The following is a 23,200-nucleotide window of genomic DNA, read 5'->3' as shown; positions in this document are numbered from 1 at the left end:
TCCCCTTTTGTGCATTAACTATCTCCTCTGTCCTGCAGAGCGGCCCAGATGATTTCCACCAGTCCTCCCAGTTCCTCCCTGTTTCCCAGCCCGCCTCCGCGGGCCTCAGTCCCCTCTGTCCCCTCTGTTTCTAGTTCCACCTAGTTCCTGTCCCAGTTTCTCCCCTTCTAGTTCCAGCTAGTTCCTTGTCCCTTGTTCTCCTAGTCCCTAGTCCTCTCTCCCTAGTTCTCCTAGTCCCTAGTCCTTGTCCCTTGTTCTCCTAGTCCCTAGTCCTCTATCCCTAGTTCTCCTAGTCCCCAGTTCTCCTATCCCTAGTTCTCCTAGTCCCTAGTCCTTGTCCCTTGTTCTCCTAGTCCCTAGTCCTCTATCCCTAGTTCTCCTAGTCCCCAGTTCTCCTTCCCTAGTTCTCCTAGTCCCTAGTCCTCTATCCCTAGCTCTCCTAGTCCCTAGTCCTCTCTCCCTAGTTCTCCTTGTCCCTGGTTTACCTAGTCTCTAGTTCCTCTGTTCCCAAGGCGTTCCCTTAACTTCCCATAGTGTTCCCTTTCCTGCCCGCCTCTTAAAGGCACCTTTCCTTCCCCTCATATTATATTCCTGTATTTGTGATTCTCCCTTAAAGGGACAGTGCCCTTTTCCCTGTATTTCCCTTTTGTTCAATAAATATCTGTTTCTTGGCAAACCATCATACCTGTCTTGTGTTGTGCGATTGGGGTCGGTTACAAACCATAACAGTACTATTTCCATTTGAACTCCCATGACAAAATCTCTGGGTAATAAACAAAACAGTTGGAAAGTTGGGACAGGCCATGCTCCTGTGTCATCAATGAGCACCCCTCCTCATGTCTCCTTGGACTCGGAGACACACTTCCTGGGCAGGACAAGGTGTCGGCAGCCTGTCTGTTACCGGGACAATACCCCTATGAGCGGGGAAAGGAAGGAACTCTTAATCATTACTGGTCACGACCGGAGGACGCCAGGCAGAATGCTTCCTATGGGGCCAGAGGGCCCCTGGTTACTGGCAAGGAGGGGTGTGCCCAATGGGACCACACGCCACGGGACAGGTTGGGCCGTCAACTGTCTCCGCCAACGGATTTACTGTGTTTACGGTAAGGTGAGGACATTCAGTCAAAACACTGGTCCAAGACCGGGATCAACACAGGTCAGTACTATAGACCTTGATTCCGGAATATGAAATGTAAACAAAAAAGGGAAGGATGTCAGATGGGTGTGTGGGGGGGGGGGGTAAAGACTATATTTTTTTTCTTTTTTCTTTTGGTCACAAACATGACAAGCTTGTATATCTATGCATACACCTAGTATTTTTCCACACAGACAGAAGAATGGCTTCTGCACTTTTCCAATGGGGAAGCCTTACGACTCAACCAAAGGTCCAGCAGTGGAGTGGGGGGGTTTCGAGGACACAGCTAAAGTACACAGTAACATAAAACTTTGATTATGGTCATGATCCAATCCTGGATTTACTTGCTTAGGATGGACGAAACATTGTATTCTTGATCATTTAGCCTCTATCATTAAAATATGTTAAAGATTGTGGTGGGGTTCATGGAATAAATAAAGAGGGAACTGAGAGGGAAAAATATGTCAGATAATAAAGTACAAGACTGTGACCTATAGTACAACATCCTCATTACTGTTCTGTGATCAGAAATACCACTAAAGAAACATGTCAACTGAAGAGCCAAATCAGCATATGAGCAAAGATGGACTGCATGAAAGGTTCCTCAACATATGACTGTTTTACATTATCAAGAGACCATAGCTTTTTGACGGCACAATGGATTTGGCTTTGGAATGGATAATATACAGTATATTAAAAGAAGAAATAGAGTTTGCGTGCAACATGTCTCTGTTTCTTGTGTTTATGAATATACCCTCTCCCCTCATTCCCCCTTCCCAGGGCAAACACAGCAGCCCCCCGCAGCAAAAGGCTCCATTAATCATTAAAACAGAGTCAATAACACATTCAGGACCCTCTGAAACAGTGCCAATTCACATCCTTAATCAGGCGGAAAATGGAGCAGCTTGAAATCCTATCATGCACTGGTTGGGGGTCAGCCACTACACAGTACAATCATACTAAAGAAAAAAGAAAAAAAGATCCCCCAAATAAAGACGACATAATATTTTTCCCAGACCCCTGCTCAAGAAGATGAATGGCTACATCCACATCTCTCACCTGAAGGCAGAACAATGAATCGGATACCATCCCTGTGGAAGAGCTAACCTTTAACAAGCAAGGAAGTCAGACCAAGCCAACAACAAGTACAGCTAAATAAAGACACCCCCCCCCCTCCGCCACCCTCAACCCCCACCCCCACCCCCACTCCCACTCCCACCCTCACTCCCACGCCCAACCCCACCCTCACCCCACCCCAGCCATCCAGAATGGGCCCTAGAACTTGGTGCAGAGGTTAGTGAGAGAAAACAAGCAAGCATCACTTTGCATTAGCTGTGTTTGTGTCTTTCTGTCTCTGGTAGAATCTTGAGGGACAGATTTTGAGAACACCAACTTGGCGTATCGTGGAAAGGAAAAAGGAATTCCTCAGTCATTTCAAAACATAAAACACATCATCAAAACTGCTGAGGCCTTGTTTTGGAAGGTTTCCTCTGTTGTTTGACATACCGTAGAAGAGAAGAAAAGTCTACAAATCAACACAAGGAAGAACATATTGCTGTTACACATTCATTCGTTCAAGACACACAATACTGCTGTCCACCACCAGACCCACATGCATGATGGAGCCACAAGCAAAAGTGTGAGAGGAGGAGGCAGCGTGGATGTCATGTATTCCAACAGGAGCTGAGTCAGAGGTCCAGGGAGGGAATAAGCACTACAGCAGACCATAAACATGTATATTTGTGCTCCAAAATAGAACTCACCATGCCCCCCCCCCCTCCACACACACACACACACACACACACACACACACACACACACACAGTGGTAAACAATGGAGGAATAGAGGCAAGCTGGTTTCATTGCATTTCTCCTTTGAATGGGCACTGATGAATATGCAGACTCTCCAGGGTGCAACGGTTGACATACTTCAGTTCTCTTGATCCTATCGAAGGCCTGAGAACAATCAGCTGAAAGTTCAGTTTTGTCTGCGATAGGCTGTGGCTGAAGCTGGTCACCCCAACAACAAACCTGTCTTCAGTTTGACCCTCAGTAAACAAATAAGGAGCAACAGTGGAGGAGAGTAAACACTGCAGTATCTGTTTGAGTTCAGTATGTTTTCTATAATAATAATAATAATAATAATAATAATAATAATAATAATAATAATAATAATAATAATAATAATAATAATAATAATAATAATAATAATAATAATAATAATAATAATAATAATAATAATAACAATAACAATAACAATAATAATAATAATAATAATAATAATAATAATAATAATAATAATAATAATAATAATAATAATAATAATAATAATAATAATAATAATAATAATAATAATAATAATAATATAATAATAATAATAATAATAATAATAATAATAATAATAATAATAATAATAATAATAATAATTTAAATAAAGCCTGACAGCTGACATATAGGCGTTCCGTCGGATCAGTTGACTGGTTTTCAGACATCCTTTAAAAATACAATATGAACTTTTTTCTTATCTCTGTGATGCATAACAAAAATATAATTTGTGTTTTTTTGTTTTAGTTGGGATTTTCAATCAAAATCTTACAGTGAGCTTAAGAATTCTTAAAGACATCAGAAACATCAGATACTATATGCTCCCCCACACTGTATCATGTGTAGGGTTGCAAAATGTCAGGAATATTCAATGGTGGAAACTTTCCATGGAAATTAATGGAAATATATGGGAAATAACAGGATTCAAATGGAAATATTGGAATTATTTGTATAGGCGGTATTTTCCATCTCATATGCTAAACAGAAACATAAACATTTTACCAGATCATGAGGAGACATAGTAGCAAACTCTTCTAATAGAAAGAAAAGAATATATATTTTAGTTTAACTTTACATTGTATTCTTTCATTGAACAACAAAAACATTCGACACAATCCCCTGCCAAAAAAGACCCTTTCAACATAAATCTGTAACATTGTAAAACTGAAAAACTGAAAAACATTTTGAAAACATTTAAAAAAAATGGAAAACCTTTTGAAAAAATTCAAATGAAAGAACATTTTAGAACAATGTCCACATTTTAGACATCAGAATGAGCATGGGCTCAGCATTAGTGTGCAAAATGTTTGAGAATCATCTGCACATGTGATAGAAGATCGCTCTGCACATGTGATAGAAGATCGCTCTGCACATGTGATAGAAGATCGCTCTGCAGTTGTGATAGAAGATCGCTCTGCACATGTGATAGAAGATCACTCTGCAGTTGTGATAGAAGATCGCTCTGCACATGTGATAGAACAGGGGTCAGCAACCTTTTTGACATGGAGTGCCTGTTTGAAATATAGTTGTAACTAGTGTGCCTCAACAATATTCCATGCATCGTACATTCTTTTCTCATAATCAGGTATTTTTAATGATAATTTTTACATTATTACATCATTATTGTTATTGTTATTATTAACAATATTATTATGATGGTTGTATCAACCCTAAATCTGAGTGGGGGGGGGGGATGCAATGCAGACAAACAGCTGCATACAGTGCGACCATTTCACTCACATTTGCCCATTCATTTTTGGACACATCACACACTGTACTGTACGTGTGCTGTCATAACCCCACCTACAGGCCTAATGGAGAACACCAGGAGAACACCAGGATGTGAATGGAGGGTTGTGAGGTATATCGTGTAAATAAGTTTTGATTGATCGCAAGACTACACTGTAAAAAAAAATTATAATAAGTTACCAGAACTTACAAATATTGAGTTCAGTTACTGTGCTGTCTGTGCATTAAGGTTTTCAGTTTTCAATCCATAATAAGTTAACAGAAAAATAAGTACACAACCACATTATTTCAACCTAATAAAACTATGTTTATTGTCATTGTTTTAAGAACATGCGTGCCTAGGGTTGCCTACCCCTGTGATAGAAGATCGCTCTGCAGTTGTGATAGAAGATCGCTCTGCACATGTGATAGAAGATCGCTCTGCAGACTGCAGTTGTGATAGAAGTTCGCTCTGCACATGTGATAGAAGATCGCTCTGCACATGTGATAGAAGATCGCTCTGCAGTTGTGATGGGAGAATACACTGTGCAAGCAGAGGGTTGTAATTCTACTGAATTCCTATTAAATGGTATGCTGGCAATTAACCTGCACAGCATTTAAACACTGTCTTCTGGCCTTTTACCTGCCTAAACTAAAGAAATTCTACATCTTTGTCAACTAATCAACTACTGAAGTTGATTTAATCAACAAATCTATTGTTTTCCCTCCATATTCAATTCTGCAGAAGGACCTCTTTAAATGTAATGCATGCCAGAGGTGGTATCGTTTTTCAATAACACATAAGAGCATAAAAATGACTAATCATCCAGTAGGACCACACTGACTAATTGACTAAATGACTAAGAGAGAGCAGCCCATTCATCTCATCAGCCTTTCTTGGCTACATAGGCTGGATTTACACATCTTGTCTAACTGTGTGGCCTATGAGGAGAGGGGGCCTAGGCACAGCCTTTGCTCAGGCCATCAGCGTCTGGTGAGTGTCGCTTTTAAAATACAATGATTTCTGGCAATGATTGTCCGTTTGACACAGTGTTTTCAGTGCCAGGAAATGGGCGCCAACAAAAAAAATATTTGATTCCTCAAAAGTTCAGGGGTAGTTGCCCTCATCCTGTGCACTGCACACCATTGCACAGATGCATGTTTTGACTTAAAACTTTACAAATTACTTCCTGCAAACCTTTCCTCTCCAACAGTCCTGGGAACTTCCTTAGAATTATCTCCTGAAGCTGCACAAAATGTCCACTGCCAAGTCCTCCGGTCAATAACAGCACGCTGTGTGAGAGGGAGTCTGACAGACATCCCTTCCTGTTATCTCCTGACTAAGATCAGGAAAATATTATTTTGAAGCTGACTTATGTTTACAGCACCTCGCATAGGATGCATGTGGTTTACATGAAAGACAGCAGACCCAGGATCAGCCGTGTGGGACGTGTTTCTAAAGATAGTAGCAGAGGGTCATGTTTTACCTTCTCTCCAGCTGTGAAGCTCTGTGTCCACTTAAACAACATCTATGGAGTTATGCAACCAGCTGGATTCTTCCGCTGCCTCAGACCCAATCGCCACATGTTGATAATGTACAGTAGGTTGAACAAGAGACAGGGAAAGAAGGCTTTGTTCATATTCATTTAATTTAATAATTCAAGTATACTATTCCTAAGGTGCAGGACAGTCAAATGGGTATATGTAAAGATGTATGACTCTTTCCTAAAGCTAGAAACCAATTGTCTGACACTTTATCCCAAATAAGGACATCACTTTGAGCCATTATTCAGCCTGAAACCATCATTGCTGTATAGGTTATCAATCAAGCCGAAAATAGCGCAGAACTCATTTCATAGTTAACTTACCAGAAACATATCTGAAGAATGAGCTGCTGTACCCTCCCATCTGATCCTGAAAGGATTAACTAAATGTGTTGATGCCAATATGAATGGCCAGCACCTCAAAGCAAAGCAGGGAACACACCACTAAATAGCCTAACATATTTAAATTGGATGTAGTATATGGGCACACAATCATAGCCATTCCAGATAAAGATATAACCAGAACTGTTATTTGTCATGTCAGATAGGCACAGATGGGCAACAATAATGAAAGTAATTGAATAGTTTCATATGATCTTCATTGGTACTTTTACATCCGTAAAAAGAGTCCCATTATCAGGGTGCTAGACATCTTGAACCAGATGCAACAGGATCCTTGGAAGCCCACACTGGATACCATCACATTCAGCTCTTCCATCTTTTCCCAGGAACTCTCTGTGGAGCTCTGCATCTGTCATCACAGCAGATTAACGGGCAGGACAAACCCTTCTCTCTTCTGTTTGGCAATGGGAGACAATGGTGTATATTTGTGAATAGGCCTACAGACCAAACTTCAATCATAATGCATAGGTATGATAGACACATGCAAAAGCTGAATTTAGTTAATTATAAATGAATATGCCCAATTAAAAACTGGCAAGAGGGTGTTTGCCAATTCCCTTACTCTGTGGGCAAATACAAGTGAGCATTAGGGACCTTGTCTCTGATTTGAGGATAGCACATAGCTGACTCAAGGACATCCTCTAGTGGCTAGTTGGCCGTATCTACAATATACAGTACAAACCAATAGAAACTTGTAGATTAAGAGCAATTACATTTTTCAGAGCAGCTAAAAGTAGTTATTATTATTATTATTATTATTATTATTATTATTATTATTATTATTATTATTATTATTATTATTATTATTATTATTATTATTATCATACATAAGCATGTGTTATGATTATTACTTATTGATGTATTTGATTTGATCTGTGTATTGTAAATAATATAGTGGCTCAGGAGGTAGGGCGGTCATCTGGTAATCTGAAGGTTCCCAGTTTGATTCCTACCGGCAGCGTGTTGAAGTGTCCTTGAGCAAGACACTTGCTTCCCGATGAGCAGGTTATATAAATGCAGTCAATTTACAGTATATATAAATGCAGTCAATTTACAGTATATATAAATGCAGTCCATTTATTTACTATATTTGTATTTAGTTTTCTATTTTGTCCAGAGGTTTCTTTATTGAATACCATCAATTTCTAAATTGTATAGGTCCATGGAATATGTTTATATTACCATCTCAATTACGAGTGAGATCACCTCAACCTCCTCATTGTTTAGGCAGTAAGGGACCACAATCTACATTTCGTTGTAAAGAATTAGTGAACCTAAAAATGCCATGATGATAGACCGTTTGAATGCATGATCAGTTAAAAGGTCAATTCTTAATCAAGAAGTATAAAACATTAGCCCCACACAGCCATTGATAACCAGAATTTGGTATTAGTTAGTACTTATTTTTTATTTATTTAATTTATTTAATTTATTTAATTTATTTAATTTATTTAATTTATTTAATTTATTTAATTTATTTAATTTATTTAATTTATTTAATTTGTTTAATTTATTTAATTTATTTAATTTATTTATTCAACCATCATAATATGTATTTATCAAATTGAATGACTGGGATTTTCATCATACAAGAACTAATATTGTTTGACAGCTAAACCTAAACATTTAGTGCATTTTAGTGTGTCAGATTTTGTTTACATGTGAAATATTTGTAAACATTGGAGTAAAATAGATTAAGAAAATTCCAATATAATATATACTGTATATTATTGATTTGTTCGTGGTTGGAGGCGAGCTGTCTGTGTATGGGGCTGTATAATGTAGGGCGCTGTTTGTTGGTAGAGGCTGCCCTCTTGTGGCCATTCACTTGTTTGATGACACAGTAAAGGGAGTTCTGCAGTCATCCACTAGAGGGCAGCAGAAGCCATCAATCATCAATCTACAATGAAAACCACAACACAGACAAATCTCTACAACTACAAGCTCTTTGTGAAAGCTACCACCACAGATGTTCAAACAGGGAGATCGAATGGAGAAATTAAATGAATAATGTCTTGGAATTAAGTTGTGACACCTGATGCTTAGTCAGGACCGTCAATCTACCAACCGAATTAAGTAACCTACGCTATTGAATAATTGATATCACTCTGTACTGTAGGCTAGTAATAACATGTTATTTTGTGTCACACTAAGGCCAAATATCCTAGTTAATCTAAAATAGCATAAACACTCCAGATAGGCATTGTGTGAAGATGGTATGTCATTTTGTGTGCCAATTAATCAGGCCTAATAGGTTCCTCCCCGAATCCCTCTCTAAAAACAAAGTGAAAAAATAACGTAGGCCCAGGCTATACTCCCCATATTCCCAATTTCCTCACACAAGGAAAACAATTGCTCTCGTATAATTTCCTATCGAAAGTCGCTAGTCTCGAATATATCAAATTCGTTAGTTATATAAACTAAAATGATTTACCCTACATTATTTTTTATACAAAAGGTGCATGGCAAAATTATTAGTTGGGCTAGCATTAGCTGTACATGCCCTATGCCTTTGGTGGCAAATTATAGGTTTCTGATATTTTCAACTTTTTAAAGTGAAACAAACAAAAATAACAATTAAAAATCAACCACTATTCTGCCAAGTATGTGTTGACATGTAGGCAATGTGGCGAGACTACAAGACTGTCCGTCACAGGGGGTAGGGGTTTTGGTTAATACATTGGGTTCCTTTTAACCGGAATTAGCTGTGAAGTGCGACCTTGAGGTGTGAACATGGAATGCGTAAGGTCTTGCTTTGGAGAAGTCTCTCGTACTTTGCACCTCCTTTGCAAGTGAATATCTTAACAAATAGGATCTGGTTTTAAGGCGTCAAGCGTGGCTAAGGGGATTATGTTATTCTATGTTATATGATATCTGCTATATTATTATAACAGTTTTAGGATCTAGTGCATTGTGAAACCAGAGTTGTTGAGATGTGCTTCATCCCACATGCTGTTAAGAGTTAAGTCTTGTTACACATCACAACACTTCAATCGTAATAGTAATGATTTGTAAAATGACTTAAAATTAGATTAGAAAATGTGGGGAATTGAGCGATTGGCGCGCAGAATATAATACTTACGCACAGGCCTCCCTGGTGAATGAACTGTGTGGGGATCCTTTGAATGGGGTTGTATTCATTGTTGCTGATTCATGTTGTAGGCTATGTGCAGCAGATCACTGGCTATGGTGGTAATTTATTCATGGGCTCGGTCATTCAGAAGTTCGGGATAGGTCCACTGTCAGATGATGACGCATAGCAAGACAGGCGCAAAGGGACAGTTGGGTTGGCAGCGTCAGGTCAGGCGTCATTTGGATGCAAATCTTCAGGACTGGAAGGGCCGCCTGACGTCAAGGCAGACATTCGTATACCTTTCCCACCTTGTCAACAGAGCAACAGCACGTGAGACTGAATAAGGTCTGGAACTACACGCACATCACGTTGGGAGCACATCTGGATTAGGAGCAGGGTCGTTTTACACTTGCAGACGCAGTTGCTGTGCAACTATGTTGCCTTAAAAGTCAACATATCTTTGCAGGCTTTTTTTATCTCATTTTTCTTTTTTACAAATCATGTACGTGGGATATATTTTGGATAAAGAAAGCTGCATGTATCACCAAGGGCCTGTAAGACGTTCGAGCATCAACCTTCCTCCACAGAACTTTGTTTCCACTCCTCAGTACCCAGACTTTACTGGATATCATCATGTGCCGAACATGGACACGCACGCACAATCTTCGGGGAGTTGGGGACCTTCATATGGCGCACCAAGGGAGGACTGGGGCGTATATGGCCTGGGACCACCTAATACTGTTCCAACTATTCCAACAACCATGAACAACTCTTCGCCTTCGCAGGTTCCTTATTGTTCACCTGAGTACAATCATATGCACGCTCCACCTTCCGCGGTATTACAGCCGCCACCTGAGAATGTTAACGTTGCACAGCTGTCTCCAGAGAGAGAAAGGCGCAATTCGTACCAATGGATGAGCAAAACTGTACAATCGTCTTCCACTGGTGAGTCTGCAAAAAACGTCCATTATTGTGCCAAATAGTTTTGTAAATATATTCCTTTCGTGTTGTCATGATAGGCCTGACACTATAGCATTGAGAGGCCATGCGTGCAGCAAGGCCAGTCTCGGTGTAGCCATTTTTCGCACCAGACAGAGAAAGCAATAAACTCGTATTTATTGCTTGCAAAATAATGTCAGTGATTTTGATAAAAACGTGACATCAGCTGACGTTCCATTCTGTCGAATCTAACATGACAGGCTATGGTGCAAGTTAACTTTAGTTAAATATCCTATTGGCATGGAATTTGATTTGGCTGCTTGGGGGGGAAAGGGAAATTGTATTACAATTTCAGTGGAGATAATAATAATTCGATAACTCTAATAATAAATAGATGGTGGAGAATGATTGGCCTATTTTTGCTTAGCCAACTACATGGGCTGCGCCTGCTATGCAGTCCTGCGGAAATAAATAAATAAAAAAGGTGTGAGGAATGGGCGCCAGGCGCACTTGTAATGCTAATTCCACTCCTCCTCTAAACAAGATGTGAGGTCGACTTCCCCGCTACGTTGTTTCATGTTCTCAGGGTTATCCGTCATATTCAAACACCTCTTGACTTTGATATGCACCAAACCCACTTCCTCCTGTTGAGTTATACTGCCGGAAAGAGTGACGTTTTTCACAGGAAAATAAATTTCTTTAACATGGCTTAGCCACATTATGACTTTATCGTAGGCCCCTTCCAAACCGCATATGAAACAAATAAAATAAGATTAACGAATTAACATTAAAAAATATATATCAGTTGAGTTTAATTGGTTTACTTCAGTTTCAAGAGTGTTTTGTAAAGTAGAACATTTATAAAAACAAAACATGTTCATCCTTTCAAATAAGCTTATATGCGATTATGTTTCATTCACTTTATTTCACATAATCTAATTGTCGTCCAAAATAAGAGATCATTTGTGAATAATAAAAAGATTGAGTAGGCCAAATTGTATAGCCATATATCTGTGGTTTAGAAGGCTACTCTCCATATGGCCGGTGCATTAGCTATTAGTATGTGTTCAACTGTATCAGTCCTGGCCTGCATGCTGATGTGTAGGCCTGATGATTACAAATATTACCAAGAGAAGCCTGATCTAAGATATAGACTAAATAGATCATCTTAGACGTCATATAGCCTACTTTCGGTGTTGCTGTTGCCTTAACGTGGAGGTTTGACTGATATATTTGACATATATAAATCGAATTGCAGTTTGCACAGAATGTGACATCCATACCAGAAGCTCAATTTGTCTCCACAGACAAAGCCAGGACACATAAGACACGTGTAAAGCCTATAAACACTGCGGTTTTATAAATAAAATAAACTGATGGGGGAAAAAAATCCAACATCGATTTTCCAAAACAACAATTATTCTAAGTTGACTATACAAATAAATGGTGCATTTATGGAATTGGAAGACGTCAGCTTGAAACTTAATTATGTTTTTATTTTTCATATTCACAGGCAAAACGAGAACGAAGGAAAAATACAGAGTGGTGTACACCGACCACCAGAGACTGGAGCTGGAGAAGGAGTTCCATTACAACAGATACATCACTATCAGGAGGAAATCAGAACTGGCCGTCAACCTTGGCCTTTCGGAACGACAGGTAGGCCTCGGTCCAAAAGAAAACGGTATAGGCTTTGGCCTGTTGGAAGTTTTTAATTCACCTGGCTGTGTGTGGTCTTAAGCTATCTTTAAAACAAGTATCTCCCTTTACATTTTGCAGGTAAAAATCTGGTTTCAAAATCGCAGAGCCAAAGAGAGGAAACTAATGAAGAAGAAGTTGGGTCAGTTTGACGGCAGCGGAGGTTCGGTTCACAGTGACCCGGGATCAGTGAGTCCTCTGCCGGTGCCGGGGTCTATCAGCCCCTCGGATATGCACAGCCACGGCTCTCTCTACCCGCCCCCGCCGGGGATGAACACCTTGTCGTCCATCAGGAATATACAGCAAGTCACTGTGACTCAGTAAATTCGTTTTCCTGGACCGTCTTTATCATAACTGAGCACTCCGACGCGCTAAAACGACACTTCGAAAACTTGGAGAGGATTTTTACTCAGACGTCCCGAAGCACCTGCTGTGGATTACAAGATGTCGAGAAAGCAAGATGACGTAGCAACGAAATGCTGGAGGCTCTTGAAATATTGTTTTTATAGAATAGTTGTAATCATTGGGGGGGAAACGAAAACAAAAAGTAACAAAAAAAATATTTCAAATGTAAATGCTTTAAATTGTTTTGAGTTAATAAGATAAAATATCGTTTTTTTTGTACGTGTATGTTAATAAAATGAGAATTCAGGTACAATTGATTGAAACTGAACTGAATTGTAGCTTAAATCACTTTTGGAGAAGCTCGTTTGATACTGGCAAGTCCTTTATAGCCTATAAGCTTTCATTAGAGCACACTTAAACCACGTCAATGAAACAGGGATAAATAAGTGAACCAGGTTTTAGTGATACGGGTAGAACGTTTGTTTGGTGGCAGCGTTCAAAATGTAAATAAAAAGTGTTTTGCAATATACATATAGTTTTCTGTTATTTTTGACTTTGGAACTTTTGGAACAAAAATTCAAATTTCAGCATGCATGTCAGTTTCAGGCAAGTTCTTCTTTCTGTAGTATGGTTTATGTACACTTAGCTATTTGTCTTTTATAAGGCAACTTCGCTCGTATGTCAAATGCATCCAATATAGCTACCTGAACAATAGCCCAAATAAATGGGCAGTTTGAGTAACTTTTCACATCTGCAATTGGGTCTGGCTGTAAGTATATTTACAGATGGAACACCCCTTGCTATAGTCCATTAAATACATGCTCAATACAATTGACTGTCATGGAATATATATGTATTCAAATGTTTGTTTACATCAGGTCTAAAAGCATTTAGCATCAAACTTCTCAAATTTGGCATCCAATTCACGTTGCATTTTGTAGTTTTAGGTTTGCATATTTGTTCGCCAATAGGCTTAAACATAGGCATACACGCTACTAAAATTGTTATATAAATCATGGTCGTCATATTTAGGCTACTGGGTTATGAGATTTCTGAGAGCTATAGTCACATATTTGCCATATGATTTTATAAGCTGGCTTGACTATTATGTTGGATCAGGAGGAGACCGTTCTACTTTGACAGGGTCAGAGATTCATAGGCTATCAGCCCAAATGTAAACTGTTTTAGAGGAAACATTCAAAGTTTGATATGCATAACCTTGGCGAATAATGTATAATAAAGTTAATATCGCACCCAGAATAAAGTAGTATTCTTAACATCTCTCAGATTTGAATGATCAAATAGTTGAATGCCTAATTGCAATTTTGTTCTAAGGATTTATTTGAGGCTTTGTATTATATATTTTTATATTTGAAATTGTATCTTTTAAATGTCAGTTTACGAGGAGATATATTATAGATTGTGATAAGTCCTATTATAACGTGTTATAATAAACGCTCGTGCGCGCGCAGCCTGGCAGGAAGCCGTGATGACGAGCGTCTCTCACTAAACCAACATGGCGGACTTTGATACAATTTATGAGTTAGAAGACGAAGAAGATGAGCAGATTGAGCACGTAGTTAGTGAAGAACACTTACCCAGATATTGTCCAGAACCCGTGATTATGCGCGGGGCTGGACACATCACAGTGTAAGCAATAACATCTTTGTTGCTCTTCCCTGTCGGCTTTGCTGTGTTGTTCTGCTTACTGCATCTTTAGCACAACTAGCTAGCTGCTTGCTAGCCTCACAGCTAAGTCAACGTTAACCACAACAGCCGTAGTTTTTTGGGTTGAAAATACGTAGCAAACGTTAGGTGGCCAGCTAACTAACAACATAAATACGTTGCATTGATACGTATTGATCCTCGTAACATTCTGAAGCACCGTCAACGAGCCGGCCAACGTTAAATAGTCAAAATGTGTGTGGTTTTCATGTGGTTTAGCTAACGTTAAATTATACCCATGTTTTCAGCATCATTATTGTTAACATCATTGTCCGTCAATCCACGATATAATATAATACTGAATATATGTCTTCAGTTTACTACCCCTGTCAGCAGTGAGTCTTAATCTGATGTATCATTACAGGCAAAAATCTGTTTTACAAGCAGCTGTCAATTCTGGACGCAGTAGTGACAACAGGGCAGGTTGATTCAAGATGTACTGTACAAGATGTAATGTCAATGTATAACTTATCTATCACGATGGGCCTTGTTCATAAAGCACGCCACCCTCTTTGAATACGTCATTCAGTCGACATGTCAATTACTGCAAAACTGCAAAGATATAGGCTATAATAGCCACCTATAGCCATATAGGATATAGGCAAGATATAGGCTTAGCCAAGGTTAGCCTAATTATAAACCCAGTGCTTACTTTAACCCCGACCTTATCTCACATTTTGCAAGTACAATTCTGTGGTGTGTCATAGTCTGAATTTATGTTCACAGTGTTCAATGGCAGCTACACCTTCTCCCTGGCCATATTCTGCTCTAAAGTAAACCATGGACAGGGTTTTACACTTAATACAGATTGTAATTCAGTGGTATGAATTTACAATGTTCAATTTAGAAATGCACACCTAATGCTTGACTGCTTTGCATCAAAGAAAGAAGCAACGATACTGACATCAAATAAAACAGTAGGCTTAAATTACATCACACCAGGAAGTTGTCCACTAGGCACGTGGCTCATTGATTCTTGTAGCTATTTCACCTACAAGGTCGTTTGACACTTTGGAGAAGTTCAACAACACTGGAGCTATTTTTGTATAGTCTTCTAACTCTGCTCTTGTTTGCAGTTAACTGACATTTTAATTCAATATAGCTGTAGTGGCTGGTGGAGCTCAGAATTCACTTGAATTATTTCACCAGGCAAATAAGCAAGATAGAAATGAACCTAAAATGTACGTTTGGTGCCAAATCGTCTTTTCAATAAACATACCAGCCACAGTAAAAGCAGAACCAGTATTCTGCTGGTGGTCAGTGTTAATAGAAATGGAGATCAATAATCAACTTTAAAATAGAATCACAGACACGAGCCTACATTGTTACTGTGACCTTTGACACAATATCAAGATTGTATTCGCCTTGTGCATGTAGAGCACATACTTGCTCAGTTAAGTCAGTTAAGAAACATAGAGAACATAATTGCTCAGTTCGGTCAGTTAAGAAACATAGAGAACATACTCGCTCAGTTCAGTCAGTTAAGAAACATGGAGAACATACTTGCTCAGTTCAGTCAGTTAAGAAACAGAGAACATACTCGCTCAGTTCTCAGTCACTTAAGAAACATAGAGAACATACTCGCTCAGTCAGTTAAGAAACGGAGAACATACTCGCTCAGTCAGTTAAAGGAACATGCCAACTTTTTGGGAAATTAGCTTATTTGCCATCTACCCTGAGGTTAGACAAGTTTTGAAAACCGGGGCTTTTGAGGTGATGAAATCACTGCACACAGGCAGCAGTGGTTTGGCAAAAAATAGTTCAGAGTATTTATCTGCTTCGAAAACGAAAATGTCTAATTATTATAATATTTTTTTTCACGTGGTAAATACACAGGTCACAACATGTTTACAGGAACGTTTTGGAGTTGTATTTGGAGTGTATTTCGTGACTGTTGGGAACTAGGCTGCACTGGCATACCTACTTCCAGTGAATGCCGCTAAGCTAGGCTAACGGTGCGGCTGTTCCCTAAGCCAAATGCATGCACAGAGAAGAAAAGGGTATGTATCTGCTTGTCTAACTCCAGGGTAGATGGCAAATAAGCTAATTTCCCCAAAAGTTGGCGTGTTCCTTTAAGAAACAGAGAACATACTCAGTTCACTTCAGTCAGTTAAGAAACGGAGAACATACTTGTTCAGTCAGTTAAGAAACATAGAGAACATATATCAGTTCAGTCAGTTAAGAAACAACACCTCAAGGCTCGACGTAGCGCAGCAGATCGCTTAAGAGCGTTGAGCAAGAGGGCAGTGACCATGACACAAGATTACAAGGACGGACAACAATACAGTACAGTAGATCAACATACACCTTAGAGTTGTACATGATGAGGAGGCGACTGGGTGGCGTAGCGGAGATTGCGCTCGTCACCAATGCAAGAGACTCCGGTCTCGACTCCCCGAGTCGGCATTGCCTGCGGCTTGGGCCAGTCGTCATACTATCTCAATTGGCAGAGGTAGCGGGTGGAAAGTCGATGGGTGGGGATTGGACGTTGTGGACAGCGACTCCTACAGGTTGGTTGGGTGACGCCTGTACAGCAGAGACGTATCGGGGGCAGCGTGAGCCTCCCACGCGTTACTCCTCGCCACTAAGAGTCCGCGCTGTCTGGTGAAAAGATGCGTCAGGCTGCCTCCTCGTGTACCGGAGGGGACACGTGATGCAAGGCTTCTATCCTCACTACAGCCGACCAGTGGGAGGCATAGTCTAGCAACGTTCAAGACAGGAGAGGGGAGAATTGGCGATACGAAATTGGGATGGGAGAAAAATAGAAAAATAAGGAGAAAAAGTGGATACAAAAAAATAGTTGTACATGATGGTGATGATGTCATTGAGCTCCCTGATTTATAAATGCGAGATTAATATTAGTTATGGACACATTTCCCTGTTCTACACTGTTAGCAGCACTACACTGAAATAACAATCACTTGAATGTAAAATATCTGACAAACATTCTGATTCTGACACCATAAAGTCAGTCTGCAACTCATTAACAATTAATAGGTTTTGACTTTTGGTGACTTGACAAATGATTCTTGGGGTTTCCTGTGTCTATATTTGAAAAACATGTGTCATGGTCAGGGATATTGGTTTAACTGTCTGATATAGGGATATTCAGGCATGCAAAACCTCTCAGATTCTCGTTTAGGGTGGGTTTTATATTAGGAATAAAAATGTTACTTCAAAAAAATCTGTAACAACGGTGTACCTAACATTTAATGTAACTTTATCATTGTCTTTGTTTTGACAGGTTTGGATTGAGCAACAAATTTGACACAGAGTTCCCCTCTGTTCTCACTGGAAAGGTAAAGCTTAAATCTTTATTGTTGAGCACAATAAGCAGTGTCTTGTCGAATGCTTTCTATTTGATTCAGAGTAGGGATGAATTAAGCAATTAAAGCCACGGTTGATTCTGTGGTTCTTTTGGGCCGTTGACAAACCAGACTTTCCCCTAAATTGCCTCTTTCAAGCCTCGGAGTGGTTTTCATCCTGACCGCAGTGCATTTCAAGCGACGCACGGCGGGCATCCAGGGTGGCTGAATGTGTTGCAGTGTAAGCTCTGTAAATGAGTAATAAGCATCTATATGGTGCTCGGCTGGCGGGGACCCTAGTATTTAGGAAGGCACAGCAAACCAGGTGATAAAATAATGAAATAAAAGACCTCGCACAAGAAAGGACCGGCTTCCTGGGTCGGACGCTGGAACACAAAAAGGCTGTAGGGGTAAGAGCAGGCAGAGGGAAGTGTGGGGTAATAAAGAGTACCTTCAGTATTGTGACCCAAGGTGACATGTGATGAATGAGGTCACAATTATGATGATTGAAGGGTGCAGATCAGGCCCTGCTGGGCTTTATTCTGAGGTCTTTGGCTGTTTGCAAAGAGACCTTTGCATCCTGTCATAAAAGATTACGACCCCGGTTTTATGGCGTACAGACCCAGCGAGGAATGAGCATCCATTCATGCTGTTAGGGCCGGCGCTGCCACAGGCAGTGAGCTTATCTCTCCTTTTGAGTCTCTCCTTGGCCTGAATAGTCTTAGAGCTTGGCGAGCGAGTTACAGGCGTACTTATTCAGAGATCTCATCTCATCTCTGGAGAACATCAGCAAATATCTCCCTGTTTGTTTTCTAAAGCTCTTTGATCCTCCGGGACAGGTTTCTTTTGAGCAATTAGGGAATCTTTTCAAGTCACTACAATCAGGAAGTGTTTCTGAATAATTTCTCCCCTCCCCCCTCATACTCTCAGCTGTTTTGTCCCATGCTTCAGTTTAAGGGGAATGGAAGTCAAAGTTTATTTAAAAAACATTAGCAAGTTCCCCATCACTGTACGGTAAGGAGCTGTTAATTTGGGCTTCTGTTCAGACATGCACCCCCCTGCCTTGTTCTTTCTAGGTAGCACCAGAGGAGTTTAAAACCAGCATCAGCAGAGTCAACGCTTGCTTGAAGAAGAACCTGCCTGTCAATGTGAAGTGGCTTTTCTGCGGCTGCCTGTGTTGTTGCTGTACAGTAGGCTGCAGTCTGTGGCCCGTCGTCTGCCTCAACAAGAGAGTAAGTCCCAGCCCTCCTGTGACGTGCGCCGCACACACAGTCTCACTCTCTCTCTTAAAATCAGCTCCAATTACTCAGGGGCTGTTATAGCAGTCCCAGTTGTATTGGCCTACGTCTTAGATTGCTATAACAGCCCCTGAGTAATTAGAGCTGATTTCGGGGGGGGGGGGGGGGGGGGGGTGTAAGTGTAGAGGGCAATGACGCCACATGTTCAATTAGTGGCTCTGTGTAAAAAATTATAGGCTGCGCCGCGCAGCTCTCAGCCCAGTTCAAGTGTGTCATTTAAAGGTGGCGCTTCTAGCTGGCAACAAAGTGGAAATGACTGGCTGGTAAACTGGGAGTCCAGTCCATAAATGCTGACACTGTGGCCGTTTACTGTTATCTGTTAAAAGGGAGAGGGTATTGTAACCTTCTGCATTAACGCGCGTGTCCTTTTTCTCCCGACAGACGAGAAGGTCCATTCAGAAGCTGTTAGAATGGGAAAATAACCGATTATACCACAAGGTAAGAGAGAAGACAAACTGCAGATTAGCACCTGTCTGGAAGGGCCTAAGTGGCTCTGTCGGTGTTCCCTGTATGAAGTGTAGCTGCCAGTGATGGATAATGATCATTAACCTATTACCTAAACTTTAACCCTTCCAGCTATTTCAGTCAGATCTGCTGATCTAGAGCACAGGGTCTGAGCGGACCATAAGGTCAGCAGTAAAATGGCACGTTAATTTTGTTTTGTCTCGCAGCAACACATTACAGCTAGTAGCTGTGCAGAGGCATAAAGGAAACTCTTCAGGGTGTCTGGCCACAGTTTGACCCCAGCCAGACCAGACAGCCCAGTGCTTTCACAAATTCCCCTCACACTAAAGGGGAGATCCCAGACAGATTTTCCTCTTGTGTGTGTGACTTTGTTTGTGTGCGTGCGTGTGTGTGCGTGTGTGTGTGTGTGTGTGTGTGTGTGTGTGTGTGTGTGTGTGTGTGTGTGTGTGTGTGTGTGAGAGAGAGAGGGAGATGTTAAGGGCCCCTATTGTAAAAATTGCCCTTTCCTGTGTTTTGCATTGTTTTTACACAATGTGGGTCAACACTGAGAAATTGTGAAATATGTACATAGTGCAGTTTCTGCAGTCCGGCTGTGACAAGAGCCCTCCCTTTTGAAATGAGCCATTCAGAATTGCAGCCACAATCTGCATAGTTAGTAACGCCTCAAGGTGTACAAGATGGCGGCTTGCTCATAAACGTTCTCTTTTTAATCTAAAATATGTTTCTGACAACATTTTCTGATCTGAATTTGATCTGATAATTATCGTATTTGTACAATAAAAGTGGCGTGCTCGTAACAGACACAGTCTGCTGCTAGAATGCATATTCTTGAGTATTTTTATTTTCTGCTCAAATAATTCAAAGACTTGTTATGGGGAGTTGGGGACCTCAGTGACCTATATAAAGGACTACAATATGGGACCTTTAATTCACCATGTTGTATCTTGTCTCCACCCATCAGCTGGGGCTGCACTGGAAACTCAGCAAAAGAAAATGTGAAAGCAGTAATATGATGGAATATGTAAGTAAAGACATGTGCACAATCATACACGCGCCAATAACCAAAAATAAAACAAGTAATTCACAGTAGGGCTGGGCAACTAATCGAAAAGAAAATCGCGATCTCGATTCATAGACCTATGCAATCTCATGTCTAAATTATGACGATTTTTTTTATTACAAATTTTTTTTTATTAAAAAAAATATATATATATCTTTAACTTTTTACTTAACTTTTTAAAATGATGACGATTCTGACTCGAGTTATTTTGTATGTTACAAGAGACTTTTAAGTTTAAGTCAAGCACTTTCATATATGTTATGTTGTCTGTTTAAGAAAGAGTGCAATAAATGATTTTATTGAAAAAATAAGAATCATGTGAGAGAATCGTGATCTCAATTCTTAGAGAGAAAAATCGTGATTCACATTTTAGCAAGAATCGCCCAGCCCTAATTCACAGTATTGTTATCTGTCCACAATGTTGTAACCATGTTCAGAACTGGGTTTGAGATTCAGATTAATTTGTTCTGACAGAGAATCTCTTTTTCCTTCATAGGTGATTCTTATAGAGTTCTTACCCAGATATCCTATATTCCGACCAGACTAAGGAGGCTGCGGTGAGACTGGATGTATGGCCCTTGAATCCTATCCTTAGTGCCTTGTATATACAGTATGTTGGAATAAAGGGTCTGCAAGGGTATCTTGTGATGACCCACACATCTCCCAGTACCTTGTACATTACAATTTGCAACACTGTCACTTTGCTTTAGAGCAGATTTTGCACATTTCCTAACAAAAGTAGACCAGTTCCCTTTGTTGCACTCTAATAGAGGTCGGCCGATAAATTGCTGCAGAGAGGACGTTTTATAAACTATTGGCTGTTTATGTTAGCGTCATCCTGCTGTTTGATTAGCAGTCTTTACAGGGCTCTAGTGGGCATCATATACAACTAGAGATCTGGAGGAATCCAAAGGTCATGCCAGTCATGTCATGCTATTTTCAAAAGTGTCCCTTGACTTCTCACCTCAAGATATCGAATGAAAATGGGCTCAATCTAACCATATAAGACTCCTCTTTACAGGCTAATGTATGCTAGCCACATGCAGAATTAGGCCCAAACACAGGGGGTTGGGGTTGATATCAGCCAATTAATCAGCTATCAATCTTTTCCTCCTCCAAACTAACACTATTATAATTATAATAATAATAAATTATTATTATAATGGCCTTTAAAAATCCACAATCGGTCGACTTCTACACTCCAATATTTCTTTCGTTATACGTATATATGTATATGATAAAAAAAAAAAAAAAAGGAATCTAAACTTTGCAAAAGTGCATTTACCCCAAAGAATCATCAACCTATATCCCATCTATATCATTAATCCTTTGCAAAGAGTTTGACGCCTCCTTGAGCATCCTTGCCTTATACCGTATATAATAATAATACTTAAAAAAAATTACATGTAACAGGACGAGAAAGGCAACGGGTGGTTCAACAAGTTCAAAGGCTGCTGCTGGGTCTCCTCTCCTCCATGTCAGTTCTTTGCAAGTAGATGGGATGGTTGAATTGGCCTAACGTACAGTGTATGTCATGTGTATTTCTTAACCTTTTACCCTCTGTACATGGGACCTAGCTAGAAAAAGATTACTTGTAAAATACTATGTTAGGATCAGCTGTACAGTGGTATACCATTGTTTACATAAGGTTACTTAGCTCTTTAGTTGGTCCTGCCAATATATTGCTGTACCATAGTTTTTGTTTTTATGAAAAATGTCTACAGTATGTACCTTTTCCAGTTTATATGGACCTGTTTACCTAGTAAGCCATATAGTTACATTACAATGTATGTGATGCCAGAGTTAGGACTGATAATTGCACTTGAGCTCATCAAAATTTCAGGATTTCAGATCGCGGTGCATCTGAGGCCCTGAATAGTCATACAGCGACACTAGTGGTGCATGTTATCGCGTGGTCTTTGCCAATGAAGAAGAAGTCGTTCAATTCAAGTCATCCATTTTAACCAGAGGTGGCTGCCTCTCTTCCCGATGTGCTGTTTGGAAAACAACAATTTGAACTCTGTACTTTGACTAGTTTATTTTTGGTCATTTGATCACAGCTCAGCCTGTGTCCATTTTATAGTTTTATATTTCCCTGTGTTGTATTTTGTTATGTACATCCACACAGTACATGGCGTATTGAGATAAAATCTCCTTTTGTTACAGTCATTCTGTCCAGTATTAATATTGTTTTTCCTAATTCCGAGTGGAGAGCTTGCGATGCGTTGCATTAAGAGCCTCTGGAGCAGTACCACAGAAGGACAGATTAAAATCTGTTCACTCGTTAAGGAGATAAAAACAACTCCTTCAGTATTGTCCCTGTTACAATTCTTGTAAATGTTTGTCATGATGACTCAATCCCTATGGAGAGAAGAAATAAATTGTTGATTTTGAATTCTCTTTATTGCTGTCATCTATCTCTCACTTGAACCCATTCTGTAAATGGGGGGGGGGGGGGGGGTGTTTGACTGTGTTGACACTATCATTTTACTTGGCTAATAAGTGAAGAAGCATCTTGGTAAAAAAGATTGGCCTGTTCTGGTAATGCACTTACTGGTACTTTGCCCAAAGCTTGCTGCCTCACTTCAGAAAACCAGCTATTTGTTATGTTTAACAAGGTGTTGAATCGTTAACTTTACAAGACAGCTTGTAATTACTT

At 39.9% G+C, this 23,200-nt stretch overlaps 2 protein-coding genes across 2 annotated transcripts; both read left to right on the top strand.

The window, feature by feature from the left end:
- Positions 1 to 10,206: 10,206 nt before the first annotated feature.
- cdx4 (caudal type homeobox 4) lies at positions 10,207 to 12,667 on the top strand (the record flags this gene model as incomplete). Its single annotated transcript, XM_084331678.1, has 3 exons — positions 10,207 to 10,651; positions 12,159 to 12,304; positions 12,425 to 12,667. The coding sequence occupies 3 exons, from the start codon at positions 10,207 to 10,209 to the stop codon at positions 12,665 to 12,667; spliced, it is 834 nt and encodes a 277-aa protein (XP_084187804.1).
- A 1,537-nt stretch (positions 12,668 to 14,204) lies between these two features.
- chic1 (cysteine-rich hydrophobic domain 1) lies at positions 14,205 to 22,936 on the top strand (the record flags this gene model as incomplete). Its single annotated transcript, XM_084331875.1, has 6 exons — positions 14,205 to 14,338; positions 17,658 to 17,712; positions 18,795 to 18,950; positions 19,398 to 19,454; positions 20,443 to 20,502; positions 21,038 to 22,936. 6 exons carry the CDS (start codon positions 14,205 to 14,207, stop codon positions 21,086 to 21,088), a joined length of 513 nt encoding a protein of 170 aa, XP_084188001.1. The 3' UTR covers positions 21,089 to 22,936.
- Positions 22,937 to 23,200: the final 264 nt, after the last annotated feature.

This window comes from Notolepis coatsorum, assembly GCF_963971535.1.
Source record: "Notolepis coatsorum genome assembly, chromosome: 16".
Classification (NCBI taxonomy): Eukaryota; Metazoa; Chordata; class Actinopteri; order Aulopiformes; family Paralepididae; genus Notolepis; species Notolepis coatsorum.
The sequence above is the reverse complement of the archived record's forward strand: the minus strand, read 5'-3'. Positions and strand labels throughout refer to the sequence as shown.